Source organism: Megascapheus bottae, chromosome 18 (genome assembly GCF_031878675.1).
Source record: "Megascapheus bottae isolate mThoBot1 chromosome 18, mThoBot2.hap1, whole genome shotgun sequence".
NCBI lineage: Eukaryota > Metazoa > Chordata > Mammalia > Rodentia > Geomyidae > Megascapheus > Megascapheus bottae.
The window spans coordinates 26,398,095-26,417,214 of record NC_143526.1 but is presented as its reverse complement, the minus strand read 5'-3'; the positions used below and the strand labels follow the sequence as shown (position 1 = coordinate 26,417,214).

The window sequence follows — 19,120 nt, the reverse complement described above, 5'->3', positions numbered from 1 at the left end:
GCCGGCGCAGGCAGGCCCCGCCCCGACCTCGCACATCTGGGCCCGGAGCGAGGCCATCCGGCGGGAGGGGGGAGGGAGGGGGAGGGGAGGGGAGGGGAGGGAAGGGGAGCGGGCGCGGTGGGCGGCGCAGGGCCAGAGCTGCTGGAGGCCGCGGGCCAGAGCGCACGTCGAGCCAGCGCTGCCACAGGCGTCGTGGGTCGGGATCCCCGGTGTGTTGTTGGAGCCCGAGGAGCCGTCGGAAGGGCGGAGGTGAGTGCTGGGGTGCAGGCTGCCGGGCTCCCCAAACCCCAAGAGAGGGGCTGGGCGGGGGGGGGGTGTTGTTGAGACCCCACGAAAACGCTCCTGTCTCCAGGCAGAACTGTTGGCAGGCCACTGTCACTCAGCGGGGGTTGCAGGTCAGGGATGGGCTTTGAGACTCTGCTTGCATGGGGGGGGGGGTCGGGGAGCAGGGGGGATTCCTGTACCCAGAACGGGTGGAGGGCTGGCAGGAGAGCCCCTGGGGGCTGGGGCCTGCCTGGGGAGCTAGTCGTGGTTAGGCTACCGCTTAGCCCAAGTGGACACTGGTGGTCAAATGCATGTGTATTTTGGGAGGTGCCTGTCAGGGTCCGGGCATCTGAGGATGCTGGAGAGTGGTGGATGGGTGATAAAAGTGTGGGCGCCTCCACCGGGGACCTAGATTCCCCCAAAAGCTTGGCACAGCTTGGAAAGTGGGGGGTGGACAGGAGGGGACTTTTAACCAGATTCCAGTGAACTGATGGACCCAGGAGCCAGGTCAATGAGCAAGGTGACTGAGCACTGCTAGGCAGAGATGGAGGGCTTCAGGATGCTGTGACACAAAGGTTGTTTGTGAACAGGCTGCTCCCGTGATGAGGAGCCAAGGGGATGGGTCAGGATATATGGAAAGCAAAGTTGAGAACAAGGAGGGGCTGTGGGAAGCTAGTTCTGTCACCTCTGCCCCAGTATGGGAGGGAGGAGCCCTCCCCCACTCCACTCCACCTTTTCCCCAAGGGCTCCTCTCCAGAAATAGGGAGGGGCAGCCTTGGAGGTGCCATTTCTGATCTGGCCCTTGGGCCCTGGTTGGTTGGCCCCTTCTGTGGCTTGGAAGTAACGCCTGTGGCCTCATGTAGCTCATTGACAATCCAAGAAGCATGGACAGGGAGAAGGGGAACCCAGAAGCTCAGAGTCTGCTCTTAGACCACACCTTCATCTGTGGAGTCCTGAAATTCAGCAGTAGCCCACACCTGCCAGGGCCCATCCTATACCAGCCCAGGAAGAGATCTCAGAGAATCCTCTCCCTTGGACAGAAAGACCTAGATATTATGAGGAAGGGCACACTCAGGGAAGTCTTAGATGTGGGTCACACCTACTGGACAAGTCAGGGTCAGGGGTCAAGGGGAATATGAAGACTAGAGGTCGACATGAGGCCAATAATTAGGAATCTGTCCATGTGTGGGCTGTCTCTGGGTAGGTTAAGTAAGGGTCATGCTGGGGCCAGAATTTGGCATGCTCTTGCAGACAGAAAGTGGAGTTATTTTCTGTGTAAATCAAAGTGCCCCACCCAGTTACTCTCAAATTCACAGGCATTACCAGGCTGAAATTAGTGAATCCCTGAAGTAGAGGTCTGCCTTCTCACATGCTCTAGCTGTAGATTCTGCCCACATCTAGCTTTCGGGGCCTAACTTATCCTGAGCCCCTTGATCCCAGTCTCCTTAATTGTTTTTGGGGGGTATGCATGAATAGGGTATAAAGACATACAGGATGGTGTGACTTCTTGTGTAGTTTCCATCTTCTACTTCTGTTTCTCAGGTAATCAAAGGAAACTTTAACTTTAACATAAATTGATTCAGTTCCTACTTCTTTTCCAGTGAATTCAGGATAAATAAGGTGAAATGCTCAGTAAGACAAGTGAAAATGCAGAGTCTATACAGTGAAAGGAAAACCTGTTTACACATGTCCAACTTGCTTTCTTTATCAATACCTTCCAGACTTGATCCTCATAAGTCTCCAGTGTCAGCCATTTTATAGAAAAGAACACTGATGCCAGGTGTAGTAGCTCACACCTATGATCCTACCTATTCAGGAGGCTGAGATCTGAAGATCAAGGTTCAAAGCCAGCCCAGCACTAAAGAACGTGAGACTCTTATCTCCAATTAACCACTAGAAAATGGGAAGTGGGGCTGAAGCTCCAGGGGTAGAGTGGTCGCCTTGAGCTGAAGAGCTCAGGGACAGCGCCCAGGCCCAGAGTTCAAGTCCCATGACCTTCAAAGGAGGGGGGGGGAGCATTGAGGCACAGAGAGGTGACATGGCATACACATGCCAGGTGCCATAATAGGCCCTCAGCTTAAGACCTCAATATAGGGATATTTTGTGTAGCACACACTTAGATAACTTGACAAGCTGCAGAATTGGAGAGATTATAGGCACATAGCTGGAATGCAGAATCCAGCTTAGAGTGACAGCTTAGTCTTTTCCTGGAAAATCTAGGTGTGATAGCTTTGATCCGGAAAATCCATTCATTCTTTCATTCAACACAGAGAACATGGTATGAAGAAATGCCTAATATAGGGTTGCTGAAGAATTGAAATGTACAAATAGAGTTGTTAGCCCTGCTCTTGTGGCTTTGATCCAGTCACAGCTCTCTGAGAGGGAAAATAGTTTACAATCAACTTTCTTAAGAGAGAAAAAGAAACCTGATATGGACAGTTTGCTGATTTCAGTGGTGTAAATTCTCCCAACCGTGGCTGATTTCAAACTACCACTGGGATGTCAATGAATGAAGAACTGGGAAAAGGGATGCAGTGTCAGCTCTGAGGAGTTTGCAGAATCTAATGCCAGCATTCCACTCTGTCACCCTGAGCTGGACTCCTGTTCCTGCCTCCCAAAGGCCCCACTGACCCCTTCTGTTGGCTTCCTCTTTGCTTGGCATCATCTTGTTGCTTTATGGACACCCACAGCCAGGCCCCATCCTGCCTCTGATTCGGATTCCTAGCTAGCCAACTGAGTACTTGGAGGCAGCAAGCCTGCCTGTGTCTGGAAACCTTCACGGTGCTGGTCAAACAGGAGTACCCTGCAACACACAAAAATATGTGGGAGTCTGGGTGTGTCCATGATGGGCTTGGGTTTATTCAAACTGTGTATGAGCAAGGGTGTGTACATGTGTGTGTGTGGGTGCGCCAGTGTCCAGCTCTCTGTCTGCTTGTGTTCTATTAGCAAAACTTCCTGACCAGGCCACAGAAAGGGAGTGGGCCCTGGACAGCCCCTACTTTTGTTTAGAGGAGCAACGAGGCCTGTAGATAAGGACAGTAGTAGCAGTTGTCTGTAGACTGATAGGCCTCAGAGACTCTTGCACAGCCCCTGTTCAAACTTTAAAACATGCATCTGAATTACCTGGGGATGCCCATAAAATAGAAGCTGCGATTCAGCAGGTCAGAGACAGGTCCTGAGGCTATACATTTTTAACCAGCTTCTGGGTGATACTGGGTGATGCCTATGCTGCCAGGCCTGAGGTTACAGTCTGAGAAACAAAGCCAGCAAAGATTTGGCAAAGTCTACCCAGAGAGCCCAGTGCCTAGAACTTGATACACACAAGCTTGAGCTCCTCCTATCATATAAAACAAAATAAATGTCCTGCCTCCCTCAAGCCACTCTCCTCACCTCAGACAAGTTTCTCCATTCACCTCTCACTCACATCTCACCAAGCTTGCCTGCCTGAGCCACGAAGACAGGTGTTTGTAGTCCCATCCAAAGACCCATTAAATGCATCTAGTTTTACCTCGTTCTCTCATAGTGCTCTTTATGAAGCCGCATAACCTTCCCCTATTTAGTCTTCTAGTGTGGCTTCTCCTCTCTCATCTCCTTCACCTCTACGTGTACACTGCCAACCTGGCTGTGCCAATGACTCTCAAATACACATCTCCAACTCAGATTTCTTCCTGACTTCCAGATCACATATCATCTGACTGACCAATATATATGTTCTCCGGGTGTGTGTGTGTGTGTGTGTGTGTGTGTGTGTGTGTGTGTATGCTAGGGCTTGGACTCTGGGCCTGGGTATTGTCCTTTAGCTTTTCCCTTCAAGGCTGGTGCTCTACCACTTGAGCCACAGCTCCACATCTGGCTTTTTGGTAGTTAATTAGAGATAGGAGTGTCACAGACTTTCGTGTTTAGTCTAGTTTTGAACTTTGAGTGTCAGATCTCAGCCCTCTGAGTAGCTAGGGTGATCGGTATGAGCCACCAGCACCCATCTATGTTCTCTTAGGTTTTTTTGTTTTCCTTTTTTTGGGGTTTGTTTTTTGTTTGTTTGTTTGTTTTTTGCTAGTCGTGAGCTTGTGCTCAGCTGTCCCTGGACTTTCTCAAGGTTAGAGCTCTACCACTTGAGCCTCAGCACCATTTCTGGCTTTTTTTCTATGTATGTGGTACCGAGGAATTGAACCTGGGTCTTTGTGCATGCTAGGCAAGCACTCTACCACTAGGCCAAACTCCCGGCCCCTGTTCTCTTAGTTTTAAACTGCACCCCAAACTATGTTCCTTCCCACTAGTAGTCTGTCCCTTCTCCAGCGTTCTTCAGTTCCATCCATTCCCCAGTGGAGCCAGACAATGCCACCATGACATTCTCTTCCTACTCCCCCATGACCAATCTAATCGACTGTGTTGATTTGAGCTACTTGCTCCAAAATGTCTTCACTTCTGTCTCAAGGTATTCAGCTGTCACCAACCTGGAGCCTAGAGAGCTGCACCAGCCCCTCTGGACTTCTACTTCCATATTGCCTCCCAGCACTCTGTCCTCACATGCGGCCCAAGCCTGGTGGTCATGCTCTACCCCTGCTCTGCCATTTCAAATCCATCAAGACTTGCAGTTGCATTCTAAGAGCATGGTTCAAGTGGTAGAGAACTTATCTAGCAAATGTGAAGCTGAGTTCAAACCCTAATACTGGCCCCCCAAATGCTCTTGTTCTTCATATAAAATCAAATGTGAAAAGGGGTCTACAGGGTTCTGCCTGCATAATAGCTCAGCCCAGGCCCTCTCTATCCCACACTGCTGCCACAGCCCCACGTGTTAGTTCTGATCTCAAAATCACTTGCATGATTATCTGGGTGTGACTTTGTTCCCTCAAGCAGGGACAGTCTCTCCTCCTTCCCTCCCTCCCTCCCTCCCTTCCTTCTTCCCTCTCCTTCCCCCCCCCCTCAGTGGTGTCCCAATAGGGACACCAACAGGGTAACAGAAAACATTGAAGAAGATTTCAATTTCCTACATAGCGAAGTCAGTTTTTGAGCTAGCTGGGTCAGTGAATCTAAGCTTCAAAAGGGAATGAAGGACTTGCTGGAAGTTTGATTAGATATGATGATGGGGTTGTGGTGTGGGGTTTCCCTAATATCTTTGTCTGCTAGAGAGATATACTGAGGAGTTGATAGATGAAACATCATGATGTCTGGGTTAGCTTCAAAGGACTCCAGGCGAAAGTAAACAAGTAGCATCAATAAACATAAAGAGCAGAGGAAAAATTCAGCCTCATTCTGTTTGTGTGTTCCTGTTGACAGCTCCAGAGCCTGCAAGGATGCTGGCTGTCCCAGAGATGGGCCTGCAGGGGCTGTACATCGGTAAGACCCCCTCACCCCTCTATCCTGGCCACACCTCCCTCACCGGGCACAAATATTCACTGGCTGCTGCCCACACGGACCTCTCCAGCAAGGGCTTCTGAAAGCTACACTGTGAATGTGTGTGTGGTGTGTGTGTGTGTGTGTGTGTGTGTGTGTGTGTGTGTGTGATGTGTTTGTTCGAATCAGGGAAGATTCTGTTCATAGGTCTGTGTATGTAAAGATGAATCTGAATGTATTTGTACCTAGGGTAAACCTGTTCACAGAAACGCTCTATGCACATATGGGGGACTTCATGTGCTTTGAGCAGATTTGTTCCCAGGAATGTTCAGTGTGTGTATGCCTGCACACTCAGGGAGGCTCTGTGTGCATATGATTGTATGCCTGTGCCTATATTTTGTGCAGTTGTGTGCCTAGGACCCTGAGGGAAGCATATGCTGGTGGGCATGTAAGCCCTGGGCTCTGTGCACTTGGCCCAGTCCCAGAGTGAGCTCTGGCTCTGCGGGGGTGGGAGGCAGGGCAGGCAGGAGAACACTCCTCAGGAAGTCCATTCACAAAGACCTGGCGGGCTGGGCCCTTCCTTCCTGCCTCCCTTCCCAGGCTATAGCCACAGCAACTTGGCCTCTCAAGCTAGAGCTGGTGGCAGGACCGAGTTGTGCTGGAAAGAGGGCCCGCAGAATGTGACTCTCACGTCCCTGCCCCTCCAGACTACAGTCTCTTCCCAGGACCTCCTCCTCCCCAGCCCCTTATGTATTTGCCCGGGGCCAGTGAGCATGCCCTGTTTAGAGCCCCTTGGCCAGACTGCGGGTGAAGAGCAGGGCCCTCTGCCCTAGCCCAGTGTGCAGCCTCTTCGGGTGTGCCAGTTTATCCAGGGGTCTTCATGCCTGGTCCCTCGCCACTGTTCAGCCCAATTACTGTCCTCCTTCTTGGGTCTCAAGTGAACCCCGCACCCCTTACTCTGATGACCCTCAGCAAAGATCACCTTGGGTGTCTAGCTAGTCCAGCAACCTCCATCCTGTGAGTTGCCTCATCCTTTAAGCTGGACCTGGAGCTGCCACCTGATGGCTTCTGTGCTGTCTCTCACCCTCAGGGCAAGCCAAATCCTGGGCCTGCAAGAAGGTCTCAGTGAGGCCATTTGTCCTCCCCAGTGCTAGCTTGGGTCTGTATATGTGTGTGGTTCTTTGCGGAGAGGTGGGGAGGAGACAGGTAACCAGACTTCCTAGTTTTGCATATGTCCTTAGGAGCAGGCTGGATTGGGGGAGGTGCTGTCCTCCCTCCCCTGTGTCCCCAGGCGGCCAGCTGGGTCTGTCTGTGGCTAGGAGAGGGGAGGGAAAGGGGGAAAGGGGAGTTGCCTCAAGTCTTGATTAGAACCATGTGGCCGAACTTTAGCTGAGCGGCACAGCCCCACCTCTGGGCTGGCTGCCCTGTCTCCCAGCCATTATGTGTCTGAAGCTCCCTTCTTTCCTGGCTGTGGCGCCTCAGGACCCATCTCTGGGCTCAGTTACCTCCTCCCCCCCACCCACATACGCACAAGTCTTCTCTTCTGTATCTAAGGGATTCTGGGGGTGACACTTAGCCAAGGCGATATGTAGGTCACTTTCCAGGGAGAGTTTGCCTCAAACTAACTCCTACCACGGGAGGGGACCCTTGCTCTGACCAGCAAGGGCTGACAGAGCAGCTCCCGCTACCAGACCCAGCTGCTGATGGTTCCAGGGTAATTTGCCCTTTTTTCTCCACAGGCTCCAGCCCAGAACGGTCCCCAGCGCCCAGTCCACCCGGCTCCCCAAGGACCCAGGAGAGCTGTGGCATTGCCCCCCTTACACCCTCCCAGTCTCCGGTAAGCCCAGAGAACAGTGGAAGGGCCTAGGTAGCATGAAGGAGGGTTGTGCCTGGCTGAGCCATGGCAGGAAATAGCAGGGTAGGAGCGAAAAAGAAGGAGACTTGAGTCAAATGCTGACCGTGGCACTAGACTGTAGGATGTCATGTTGGATCCATTGGGGCTGGTGGAGAGCAGGTATGTGGTTTTTCTAGGTCCTTAGAACACTGGGGCCAGGGCTACTAACCCCACCTGCCAACCACAGCCCCACCTTAAACCAAGCCATATCTGGGCAGAAGATGTATGTGGCTAGGCATTGGTAGCTCACACCTGTTATCCTAGCTAATCAGGAGGCTGAGATCTAAGGATCAAGGTTCAAAGCCAGTCTGGGCAAGAAAGACAAGAAAAACTGTGAGACTCTTATCTCCAGTTAGCCGCCAACTGGTACTATGACTCAAAGTGGTAGAGTGCTTGCCTTGAGAAAAAGAACTCAGGATAACACACAGGCCCTGAGTTCAAACCCTCCAATCAACAACAACAAAAAAAAAGTTTGGAAACTGCTCACTTGAAGTTTCCAGTACATGCCCCCCATCCCCCCATATTCCTGGGTAACCCCAAAATGCCCTAGAGAGTCTTTCCCTGGCAATCCAGCTTGGGAACTCCATTGTTCTCAGAGAGACTGAGAAAAACCAGGGTCCACTCTGCATGTGCAGAGGCTTTCTCTCTGTTATAAAACCAGACAAGAGTCTGGTTTGTGTCACTGTAGCCACCCAAAGAAAGAAGATGAAATACACACAGGTCCATGTGCTATAAAGCTGCCCAGAGAAATGAAATTGCTCCCAGCTGGGCCTAGTGGTGGCAGGCTGTGAAGATGGGGTGAGATGGGGGTAGGACGAGAAAAACCAGGCACAAGGTGGGTGAGAATTGGAAGCAGCAAAACAGATACTTGAGTGCAAATGTGCAAGGCCCACTACCTTAGGACCTTGGATTTTCAGAGCCGCTGACATCCAGAACTCAGCCTGGAGCTGGGAACAGAGGGGAATCTAGGAAGGGAGCAGAGAAAGTGAGCTAGGGAGGGACTTCTCAGGACCTGGAAATGTTCCCTGTTGGCAGTTGGCTGGTCCCTGCTGGCTGCTTGCTAAACTCTAGGTCTTGAACTTGCAGAAGCCGGAGACTCGAGCCCCCCAACAGGTCCCCTTCTCTGTGGTGGTGGCAATTGACTTCGGCACCACGTCCAGTGGTTATGCCTTCAGCTTTGCCAGTGACCCTGAGGCCATCCATATGATGAGGTAAAGTTCTGCTGGGCTGGAAGAAGATGGGAAATGGGGGGAGGGTTGTCCTCAAACTCTGAGATGGCTTGGCCCTAGCCATATACTCACTGAGATGGGGAGGGGGGGTCTTCTCTGAACCCCCTCCATTTCTCATCTGGTTCACCATTGGGACAGAGGTTGGGGGACAGGTTTCAGTGCTCAGTGGGAGCTCTCCTACACCCTGCAGAAAATAAGATTTGTGTGTGTGTGTGTGTGTGTGTGTGTGTGTGTGTGTGTTTGTGGTAGGGCTTGAACTCTGGGCCTGAGCACTGTCCTGAACTTTTTCAGCTCAAGGCTAATGCCCTACCACTTAAGCCATAGAATAGCTTCTGGTTTTCTGGTGGTTAGAGATAAGAGTCTCACAGACTTTCTTGCCAGAGCGGCCTTAAACCTGTGATCCTCAGATCTCAGCCTCCTGAGTAGCTAGGATTATAGGTGTGAGCCACAGGCACCTGCTCAGATTTTATTTTTTATTTCAATTTATGTTTTTATTTATTTATTACAGTTTAGGGGATCAAACTTTGGGCCTGGTAGTATGTTAGGTAAATGCTCTACTATTGAGCTACAACCCCAAGCTAGGGATTTAGTTTTTATTTCAAATTTGAAATTGTTTACATTTAAATATTTTAAAATTTGAATTTGCAACAAAATACACATGTTTTTCTGGGTTACATGCAAACACGCATGCACACACACATTTAAAAAAAAATAAAGGTAGGCCGGGAGTTTGGCCTAGTGGTTAAAGTGCTTGCCCAGCATGCATGAAGACCCGGGTTCAACTCCTCGGTACCACATACATAGAAAAAAAGCCGGAAGTGGTGCTGAGGCTCAAGTGGTAGAGCTCTAGCCTTGAGAAAGTCCAAGGACAGTGCTCAGGCCCTGAGCTCAAGCCCAGGACTGGCAAAAAATAAATAAATAAATAAATAAATAAATAAAATAAAGAGGTAGGAAGTCTGTGCAGTGCACGCCTGTAATTCCAGTACCTGAGAGCCTGAGGTGGGGGTGGGGCAGGGACAGAGAGAAAGGCTGTCATACAACCCACCTCCTTTTAAGTTTGCAACACTAATAGCACTGGTTCGTCCATGTTCCCTATCAGTTCATACAGAGTTCTACTTCCTTTAGACAGCTGTGTCCTGTTCCACTGGACACCCCCGTGTCATTGCTCATCCTTCTAATGATAGTTTTTTGGGATTTTTCCTCTCCCATTTTTCACATATTCATACACATTGCTGCAATGAGTGTCCTTTGAAAACTTGTGCTCAGATCTCAGAAGGTTACCTTTCCAGAGGCTGATTCTTAGTTCCCACACAGGCAAAATGAAAAATAAAATGACAGAGGTTCAGGGATGAACAAGTCACACATCTCTAGATATAAAAGATGTGTTTAAATCCTGGGAGTGTGGCCTAGTGGTAGAGTGCTCGCCTAGCATGCACGAAGCCCTGGGTTTGATTCCTTGGTCCCACATACACAGAAAAGGCTGGAAGTAGTGCTGTGGCTCAAGTGACAGGGCGCTAGCCTTGAGAAAGCCCAAGGACAAACTGCCGAGGCCTTGAGTTCATGTCCCAGGATTGACAATAAACAAATAAATAAATAAGGGGCTGGGAGTTTTGAGTAGTGTTAGAGTGCATGCCTAGCATCATGCACAAAGACCTGGGTTTGATTACTCAGTACCACATACATAGAAAAAGCCAGAAGTGGTGCTGTGGCTCAAGTGGTAGAGTGCTAGCCTTGAGAAAGCCCAAGGACAGTGCCCAGGCCCTGAGTTCAAGCCCCAGGACCGGAAAGAAGAAGAAGAAGAAGAAGGAGGAGGAGGAGGAGGAGGAGGAGGAGGAGGAGGAGGGTACTTTGGTTCATAGTTTTGGAGCGGTAAAGTTGAGGGACCACATTTGGTGATGGCCTTTCTGCTGGTAGAGTTTGCAAGTGGTTCAGGTCATTATATTACATAGCCAGAGGTAGGAGGTATGTATGTGTACAGCATGCACATCCCTGTCTGTCTGCATGTTCCCTCCCCACCTCTAATTCAGGACCTCATGTTTACTCAGCTCACTTTCTAGCATTTACCACTTGAGCCATGCTTCATCCCCACTTTTGTTGGATATTTTGGAGATAGAGTTTAGTAAACTTTTCTATTCAGGCTGGCCTCAAACCACAGTCCTCCAGATTTACCCTACAGAGTATCTAGGATTATAGATCTGATCCATAGGCGTCTGTCCTTCACTCTTTCTAATTAACAGCCAGGACTAGATCATGGGAGCTTTACCCTAATGCCTGCAGAGAGAAGTTTATATCATTCAGGTTGGGAGACCTGCTGAGGTACAGTCTTCTGGAATATAGCTGCTGATCTGGATCAGATAGAAGTGATCATGAGCTAGGTGCCCATTGCTCATACTTGTAATCCTAGCTACTCAAGAAGCTGAGATCTGAAGATCTGGGTTCAAATCCAGCCCAGGGAGACAAATCTGAGAGACTCTATCTCCAACAAAAAGCTGGAAGTGGTAGAGTGTCAGCCTTTAATGGAAAAGAAAGGAAGGGAAGGAGAAGGGGAAGAAGGAGGGGAAGGGGGGGAGGGGAAGGGGAAGGAGGGAGGAAGGGAAGGAGCGAAGGAGGGAGAAGGAAGGGAGGAGAGAGGGAGAGAGGGAAGGGAAAGGAAGAAGGAAAGGAAAGGGAGGTTGGTCCAGAGAAGAGGGAGAGACAGACAGACAGACAGACAGACTTTGAAGGAGCCTGGCCTTGGAAGATAGCCTTGAAGAGGACAAGGACAGATCCAGGCCAGTGGATGATGGGTTGGCTGCCGTTTGTAAGAGTACAGAGGTAAAATGAGGTACCTGGTTGGGTTAAGAGAAAGGCCAGGGATCAGTTGGGGTGGGGGAGGATCCACAGGAGTGTTTGTGGAGATTTAGTTGGGTGTCATTTGCTCTTCATCACAACCCTGAGAGGCACTATTATTATTCTCATTCTGTAGATGGAAGGACTGAGGCTCAGAGTTGTGTCCTGCCCCAGGATCACACTGGCCCCGCATCCCCAACTAAGGGAAGGTAGAGGCAGCCACAGACACCACTGACCTCCCTGTGCCTTGGCAGGAAATGGGAGGGCGGGGACCCTGGCGTGGCCCACCAGAAGACTCCTACTTGTCTACTGCTGACCCCGGAGGGCACCTTTCACAGTTTTGGCTACACTGCCCGGGATTACTACCACGACCTAGACCCCGAGGAGGCACGGGACTGGCTCTACTTTGAAAAGTTCAAGATGAAGATCCATAGCGCCACTGTGAGTCACCATAGAGCCAGGCTTCTGCCAGGAAGGCAGGACAGGGCCGGGAAGGGGCAGGGTTAGTGGAGGGTGAGACACAGGATGGGTAAGTGGGCCAGCTAAAGAGGGGCGGAAGGAACCTGGAGATGGGCATGGCTTCCGTGGTGTGGGCGGGGCTTAGGTGGGCAGGGCTCAGGTGAGCATAGATTACAAGAGGGGCAGGACTGAGAAGAGCCAGGAGCCGAGCTACCTGTAGGGCTAGGGTGAAAGAGGTTGGGAAACTCCAGGAAATGGCGCCAAGCTTTGAGCCCCTTCCTGCGTAATGACCAGTATCCTTGCCAGGATCTCACCCTGAAGACCCAGCTAGAGGCGGTAAATGGGAAGAAGATGCCGGCCCTGGAGGTGTTCGCCCATGCCCTCCGCTTCTTCAAGGAGCATGCCCTGCAGGTGTGCTGCTCTGCCACAGGGCAGGGACTCCAAACCTTCCTGTTCCTTCCTGTCTCCTGTCCATAGGTCGGGTGGTCACTAGTCATCTTCCCCAATCTCCTGTCTTCCTGTCTGTAGAACCTGTACCAGAACCAGTGGGGAGGGGGCACTCTTCCAACTCAGCTAGAAAATCCTTCCTGGGGTTTGATTAGCTCCTCCAACTCCCAGAAAGGGCTGAAGATGCCCCTAGCCCACTGTCCCCTCACTGGCCTCTCCTGCTCCAGGAGCTAAGAGAGCAGTGCCCGTCTCTGCCGGAGAAGGACGCTGTGCGCTGGGTATTGACGGTGCCAGCCATCTGGAAACAGCCAGCAAAGCAGTTCATGCGGGAGGCCGCTTACCTGGTGAGGATGGGCCTGGGGCTGGGGACACTGTCTGAGAAAGCTCTGGAGGGCCCACACCTCAGTTTCCTGCCATCTTTGGGACCACCAAGTCATTGAGCAAAGACCGCCAGGCTTTTTAGGAATGTGGGAAGGCTGTTGTCACCAAGAAAAGCTACAGGCCCTCAGAAACAGGCAAATGGACAAGAGGCCCAACCCAGTGGAGACAAAGTCTTAAGTCAGGTTTTCTAGAAGCAGAGCCTATGATGGGGGCGGGGCATGGTGTGTATGTGTGTGGCATCTGTTAGCTGCGGGAGGGGGGGAGAGGTAGGAAGCAGGAAATGAGTATGCTGAGCGAGGATTGGTTTTATTGGGGTCCACCCTGAGCCTGGGCCCACAGGAGCTCTGGAGGAAGAATTGGCTACAGTGAAGCAAGTGTCCCCATCAGTCACTGATTGATTGCTGGGGGACCGAGAGGGACACCTGATCAATCAAAGTGATTCCTATTCGGCCTTGAGTTGTGCAAAAGCAGCTGTGTACTATGAGTAGCCAGCACTCCTGGCAGCAGGTAGGATATCAAGAATGCCCACTTCAGCTGGCATCAGATTTTAAGGAACACTCCTACCCCTGCCCCAGTCACTGTAGGTTCCTGAACAGAGGAAAGGGACTGTGAAACTGAAAGGAGGTGATTGTGGCCAGTGTGTGCTGGTCCTCCTGTCACTGAAATACCCAAAGGACTGGGGAAAGGTTGGGGGCGGAGGCTCAGACACTACCAGCCCCACTGGAGACAGAGTTACTCCAGAGGAGTTAGTTTCACAGGCTTGGCCTTGCCCTTGGGATTTTAGAACATCCAAATGAAAGCTTCAAGTTGCCTGTGGATCCCCTTAGTGATACCAAGGCCCCCAATACATCCATACCTGTGGCCAGGTGTCATTCAGATATCTGGTCTGTCTCTGGGAGGAGTGGCAGGGGGCACAGTGAGTATATCTGCAGGTACCAGGATGGAAGCCAGGCTATCCTCAACCTCAATAAACATCCCCACTCTAGCATCCCCTGCCTGCTTACATACCCTGTTTCTTCCCTCCTGCCAGCTCAGGAAGGGCTAACCCATCTGCTCAGAGTCTAGAGAACCCTATAAACCCTAAAGAACTTCCCAAAGGGATCCTTTGCTCTTGTGTAGGGAACAATAGAACCCAAGTGTCTCCCCCTCTCCCACTGGCCTCAGTGCCTGCAGTTTCATTGTTACCTTCCTACTATAGCAGATTCTCTGGGAACAAAGTTCTTCTGGGAGTGGGGTGGCCTCTGGCCAGTGTCTGACTCCAGCCTGGTGAGCGGTGGGGCCCCGCAATCTCCTCTGTCCACTGCATCCTCCACACTGTGCCAGAGCCCTGGCTAACATCCCAACAGGTGCTTGGCTGACCAGCCCTACAGCCTGGGAAGGGGCACCTGGCTGCAGCTACCCCTTTCCTTCCTGCTGGGCAACCCTTTTGCCACGGCCATGACCTTTCCCAGCCTGGTCACATAGTAGCTGTTAGGAAGCTCTAAACATGCAGCATGACGGGGCCTCGCAGCCTGGCATGGGTGGGATATGACACAAAAGGAGGAGGTGGGAACCCCAGATACTTTCTTAGCTGTTAGTCCATCATGTTGCCCCATCCTGTCCACCACCTCTTCCCCCCCCCCCCCCGCCATACATACACCCCATCCCCAGGCTGGCCTGGTGTCTCGAGAGAATGCTGAACAACTACTCATCGCCCTGGAGCCAGAGGCTGCCTCTGTATACTGCCGGAAGCTGCGTCTGCACCAGCTCATGGACCTGAGCAGCCGGAACCCTGGCAGTGGGCGCCTGGGAGAGCGCCGATCCATAGACTCCAGCTTCCGGCAGGGTGAGCCCCTCCAGGGATACTGCCTAGCACTGGGCCTGGAGACATGTGCCTTCGGAAGGGCCAAGACACATGAAAATCAAAGATACTTTGAATAAAAGAAAGAAAGCTGTTAACCTGCAAGAGACCCAATCTGAAGGGACAGAAACATCCTGGAGTTCAGTCTGAGGGGGAGACAGAGCACCACCCTCGGAGCCCACAGGTCATGTTGCCCAAGGGAACAAGGTCTGAGAAAGATAGGACTCAGCCTGCATTGAGTTTGCAGATGGGAGAGGCTTAATTTTCCCTGTGGGCACTGATGAAGTAGAAAGCCAGCCCTCGCCGCTGTCCTCCTTTGGAGACACTGCATCCACTGTCGTGTTCTAAGAGCCCCAGCCCTATTCCTCAGCAGCTCCAAAGCTCCTGAGGCCGGGACCAAGCACTGAGACCACCAAAGTCTGCTCATTCTTGATCATCTTCCAGAGAGAGGGGGGAGGGGAGGGGGAGAGGAAGAGGGAGAGGGAGAGGGAGGAGAGATCCCAAGTCACACATTCCCCTCAGATACCCAGTGTCCCCCAATCTAGCACCTCAGAGTCCAAGGTCTGTTTGTGGTCTGATTCCTCTTGGTTTAAGGGAAGGTCCTGGGTCAAAACAACAACAACAACAAAACCTCCCCCAGCTATTGGATACAGGGCTGGGGGTTTGGACTCAGCATTGCCTCTCATAAAAGAGGCACATAGGAGTTTGTGCACTCTCTGCTCCAGGTGCTGGGGTGGCTGGGAGGGGAGCTTGGCAAGGAAGATGGGGTTGAAGGTGGTGGCTCCTTCTAATCTCACTTCTCTGCCATCCTCTAAACCCAGCCCGTGAGCAGCTGCGGAGGTCCCGGCACAGCCGCACATTCCTGGTGGAGTCGGGGGTAGGAGAGCTGTGGGCAGAGCTGCAAGCAGGTGAGCAGCACCGCCACCACGACTGTTCCTTCTTCCTCAGCCTCCCGTGCAGTCCCCACACAGCCGCCCCGCGTCCCACCCTGCGCATAACCGCACCCCCAAGCCCACTCCTTCAGGAGATTCTCCACAGACACCCGTGGATGAACCATTTCTAATCCTCTCCCACACCTTGAGCCTGAACACACACACACACACACACACACACACAGAGGCTGGGCCAATCACCTGAACACACACACACACACACACACACACACACACAGGCTGGGCCAATCACCTGAACACACACACACACACACACACACACACACACACACACACACACACACACACACACACACACACACACACACACACAGGCTGGGCCTGGGACCTGGGGCAGGGGTGGAGGTTAGAGGAGTCCCTGAGTGAAGAGACAGTGTTTTCCCGCCCTCGGCTGCAGGAGACCGCTACATGGTGGCGGACTGCGGAGGTGGCACCGTGGACCTGACCGTGCACCAGCTGGAGCAGCCCCACGGCACTCTCAAGGAGCTCTACAAGGCGTCCGGTGAGGGCCCTCGCTGCCCACCCAGCGCGTGCCGGCCCCGCCAGCGGCCCCTGGCGGCCGCCTGGGCGCTGACACCCGCCCGTCCCCTGCCCCACCGCAGGCGGCCCCTACGGCGCGGTGGGAGTGGACTTGGCCTTCGAGCAGCTACTGTGCCGCATCTTTGGCGAGGACTTCATCGCCACCTTCAAAAGGCAACGGCCCGCGGCTTGGGTGGATCTGACCATCGCCTTCGAGGCCCGCAAACGCACGGCGGCCCCGCACCGCGCGGGGGCACTCAACATCTCGCTGCCCTTCTCCTTCATTGACTTCTACCGCAAGCAACGAGGACACAACGTGGAGACGGCCCTGCGCAGGAGCAGGTGGGCGGGGAGGGAGGAGGGGGGCTCACGCAGGATCTGCCGCTAGGAACTGTCCCTGCGAGAGTCTTGAGCGCCGGCGGATGGGGGGACTGCCCTCCTGATGGGTTCCACATAAGCACCCCAGACAGAGATGGGAGTACTCAGAGCTGCAGGTACTGCATCTAGGGCAGGGGCCGTGCTGCCCGAACTTGGCAAGGGGAGGTACAAGTGTGTGTTTTCACCCTGCCCCGCCAGCCACTGCGGCACACAGCAAGGTCATACATATCCGGGGGTTGAGGATAAGATACCAGTGTCCACCCATTCACACACAATCCGCAGTCAGTGCCCGGGCACCCCACCTGGAGACAGGGCTAGGGAATGAGGACTGCCAGAAGCAGCTGGGCTCTGACCCATGGGCCTGTGCCCACTTCTTGCCACCTACAGTGTGAACTTCGTAAAGTGGTCCTCTCAAGGGATGCTCCGGATGTCGTGTGAGGCCATGAACGAGCTCTTTCAGCCCACGGTCAACGGGATCATCCAGCATATAGGTGAGCGTCTGGGCCCTGTCTGTTCATTTAACTCTGGATTTGGGAAGAAGCCTCATTAGTACCCGGAAATTACCACACCTCCCTGTACGGATGAGACCCACGGTCACCTGTGCAGGCTGGAGTATGTATTGCAGTGGTAATCATACGGCCTCTTTGAGCCACGGCCTCCAGTTTTTCCTTTCTTTTCCCACCCTCTCTGCTCCCTCTTCCTTCCTTTCCTTTTCTTGGGGTCAATTGGAGAAAGAGTCTCATGGAGTTTTCTGCCTGGGCTGGCTTTGAACCACGATTCTCAGATCTCAGCCTCCTGAGCAGACAGGGTGGCATCAGCACCGAGAGGTGTTTAGTGGCGGGGGAGGGGACATCGCCGCGGAAGCGGTGGCCTCAGTGACTTTCCTCCCCACTCCCCACTGCCCCGCAGAGGCTCTGCTGGCGCGGCCCGAGGTGCAGGGCGTGAAGCTGCTGTTCCTGGTGGGCGGCTTCGCGGAGTCGGCGGTGCTGCAGCACGCCGTGCAGGCGGCGCTGGGCGCCCACGGCCTGCGCGTGGTGGTTCCGCACGACGTGGGCCTCACCATCCTCAAGGGCGCCGTGCTCTTCGGCCAGGCCCCGGGCGTGGTGCGGGTGCGCCGCTCGCCGCTCACCTACGGCGTGGGCGTGCTCAACCGCTTCGTGGCCGGGCGCCACCCGCCCGACAAACTGCTGGTGCGGGACGGCCGCCGCTGGTGCACCGACGTCTTCGAGCGCTTCGTGACCGCCGAGCAGTCGGTGGCGCTGGGCGAGGAGGTGCGGCGCAGCTACTGCCCCGCGCGGCCCGGCCAGCGGCGCGTGCTCATCAACCTGTACTGCTGCGCCGCCGAGGACGCGCGCTTCATCACCGACCCCGGCGTGCGCAAGTGCGGCGCCCTCAGCCTGGAGCTCGAGCCCGCCGACGGCGGCTCCGATGGCGCCGGCGCACCCCCCGGCCGCCGCGAGATCCGCGCCGCCATGCAGTTCGGCGACACCGAGATTAAGGTCACCGCCGTCGACGTCAGCACCAATCGCTCCGTGCGGGCCGCCATCGACTTTCTTTCCAACTGAGGCCTCCCCGGCGCAGCGCCAGCCCCCTCGGCCCTGCCCGGCCCTCCCCCGTCCCCGAGTAGCTACGCGCGGCTTCCGAGGTCAGCGCCCCTGGCCCCGCCCTCCAGCCGGGAGAGGTGAGGTCATGGGGGGCGGGGACTCGCCGCGGGATTGGGCCTTGCTCCCCTGCCTGAGACTGAAGGGGTTGCCTGGAGGCGTGTGACCCTGAAGACAGAATGCACAAGTCCAGGAGATGGCCTCGATGTCTCGTGTGGGAAGGAGACTGTGCAGGGCCTGGGCCCGAGGGGCGGGTCTTCACTAATGGATGGGCTCCTGCCATAGGGGGCTGGGCAGAGCAATGCCATACCACAGGAAAATGGCAGTGGACAGAGGACACAAGTATAATCACACCGTCCCGGATGTGGTGCTCACTACCTGTTGTAGAAGGGCGGTAGTTACTCATGGGAGATATTGTATGTTGTTATGGTGAGGGGATGTGAGTTTTGAGGGGATATGTGTGTGGTTGGGGAGAGAATAGTAAGAACAGAGGGAGCAATGGGGGCTGGGCCCAGCCTGTCACTCATTGGTGTGCCATTAGAGAAAAGTCCCTGCTCACCATGGGCTTCACTTTCCCCAAGTGTGAGATGGGTCACTTCCCACCAATGAAGACATGCAACAGCTCCACCTGCCTGAGAGTCCACTCTGAAGTGACAATAAAGCCTTAAGTTCCCGGGGAAGCCTGCTGGTGCCCTGTGAGCGGAGACCCCAATAATGGGAGTAGTGTGGAAGGCCTGTATGAAGATACAGGAGTTTCACCTGCACATAGGGGAGGAACTGGCCAGAAGGGGGTGCTGCTTCCTCTTGCAAGTACGCCACAGAGCCTTAGGACCCTCGCTGTGGCCAGTGCTGGAGGCCATTCCCCATCCAAACTCACAGGGCACCTGGGCTCAAGCCTAAAAATACCACCACCTGTACACTTCCCGCTGAGGCTCGCCATGCCAGCATCCCTGCCTCCTGAAAGAATGAGTTTACCCCAAGGGCTTCCTTGGCCT

General features: G+C 53.7%; 1 protein-coding gene across 2 annotated transcripts; it reads left to right on the top strand.

Annotated features, from left to right (window-relative positions):
• Positions 1-88: 88 nt before the first annotated feature.
• Hspa12b (heat shock protein family A (Hsp70) member 12B) lies at positions 89-18,814 on the top strand. 2 transcript variants are annotated; one of them, XM_090352056.1, is made up of 14 exons: positions 89-249; positions 1,986-2,131; positions 5,539-5,598; positions 7,335-7,432; positions 8,576-8,700; positions 11,802-11,988; positions 12,313-12,417; positions 12,681-12,797; positions 14,485-14,659; positions 15,496-15,582; positions 16,025-16,129; positions 16,230-16,488; positions 16,912-17,015; positions 17,434-18,814. In XM_090352056.1, the coding sequence occupies exons 3-14, from the start codon at positions 5,556-5,558 to the stop codon at positions 18,087-18,089; spliced, it is 2,061 nt and encodes a 686-aa protein (XP_090208182.1). In that variant the 5' UTR covers positions 89-249; positions 1,986-2,131; positions 5,539-5,555; the 3' UTR covers positions 18,090-18,814. The 2 variants fall into 2 exon arrangements, with proteins under 2 accessions (XP_090208182.1, XP_090208181.1); XM_090352055.1 differs by lacking the exon at positions 1,986-2,131 and having other exon boundaries at positions 90-249.
• Positions 18,815-19,120: the final 306 nt, after the last annotated feature.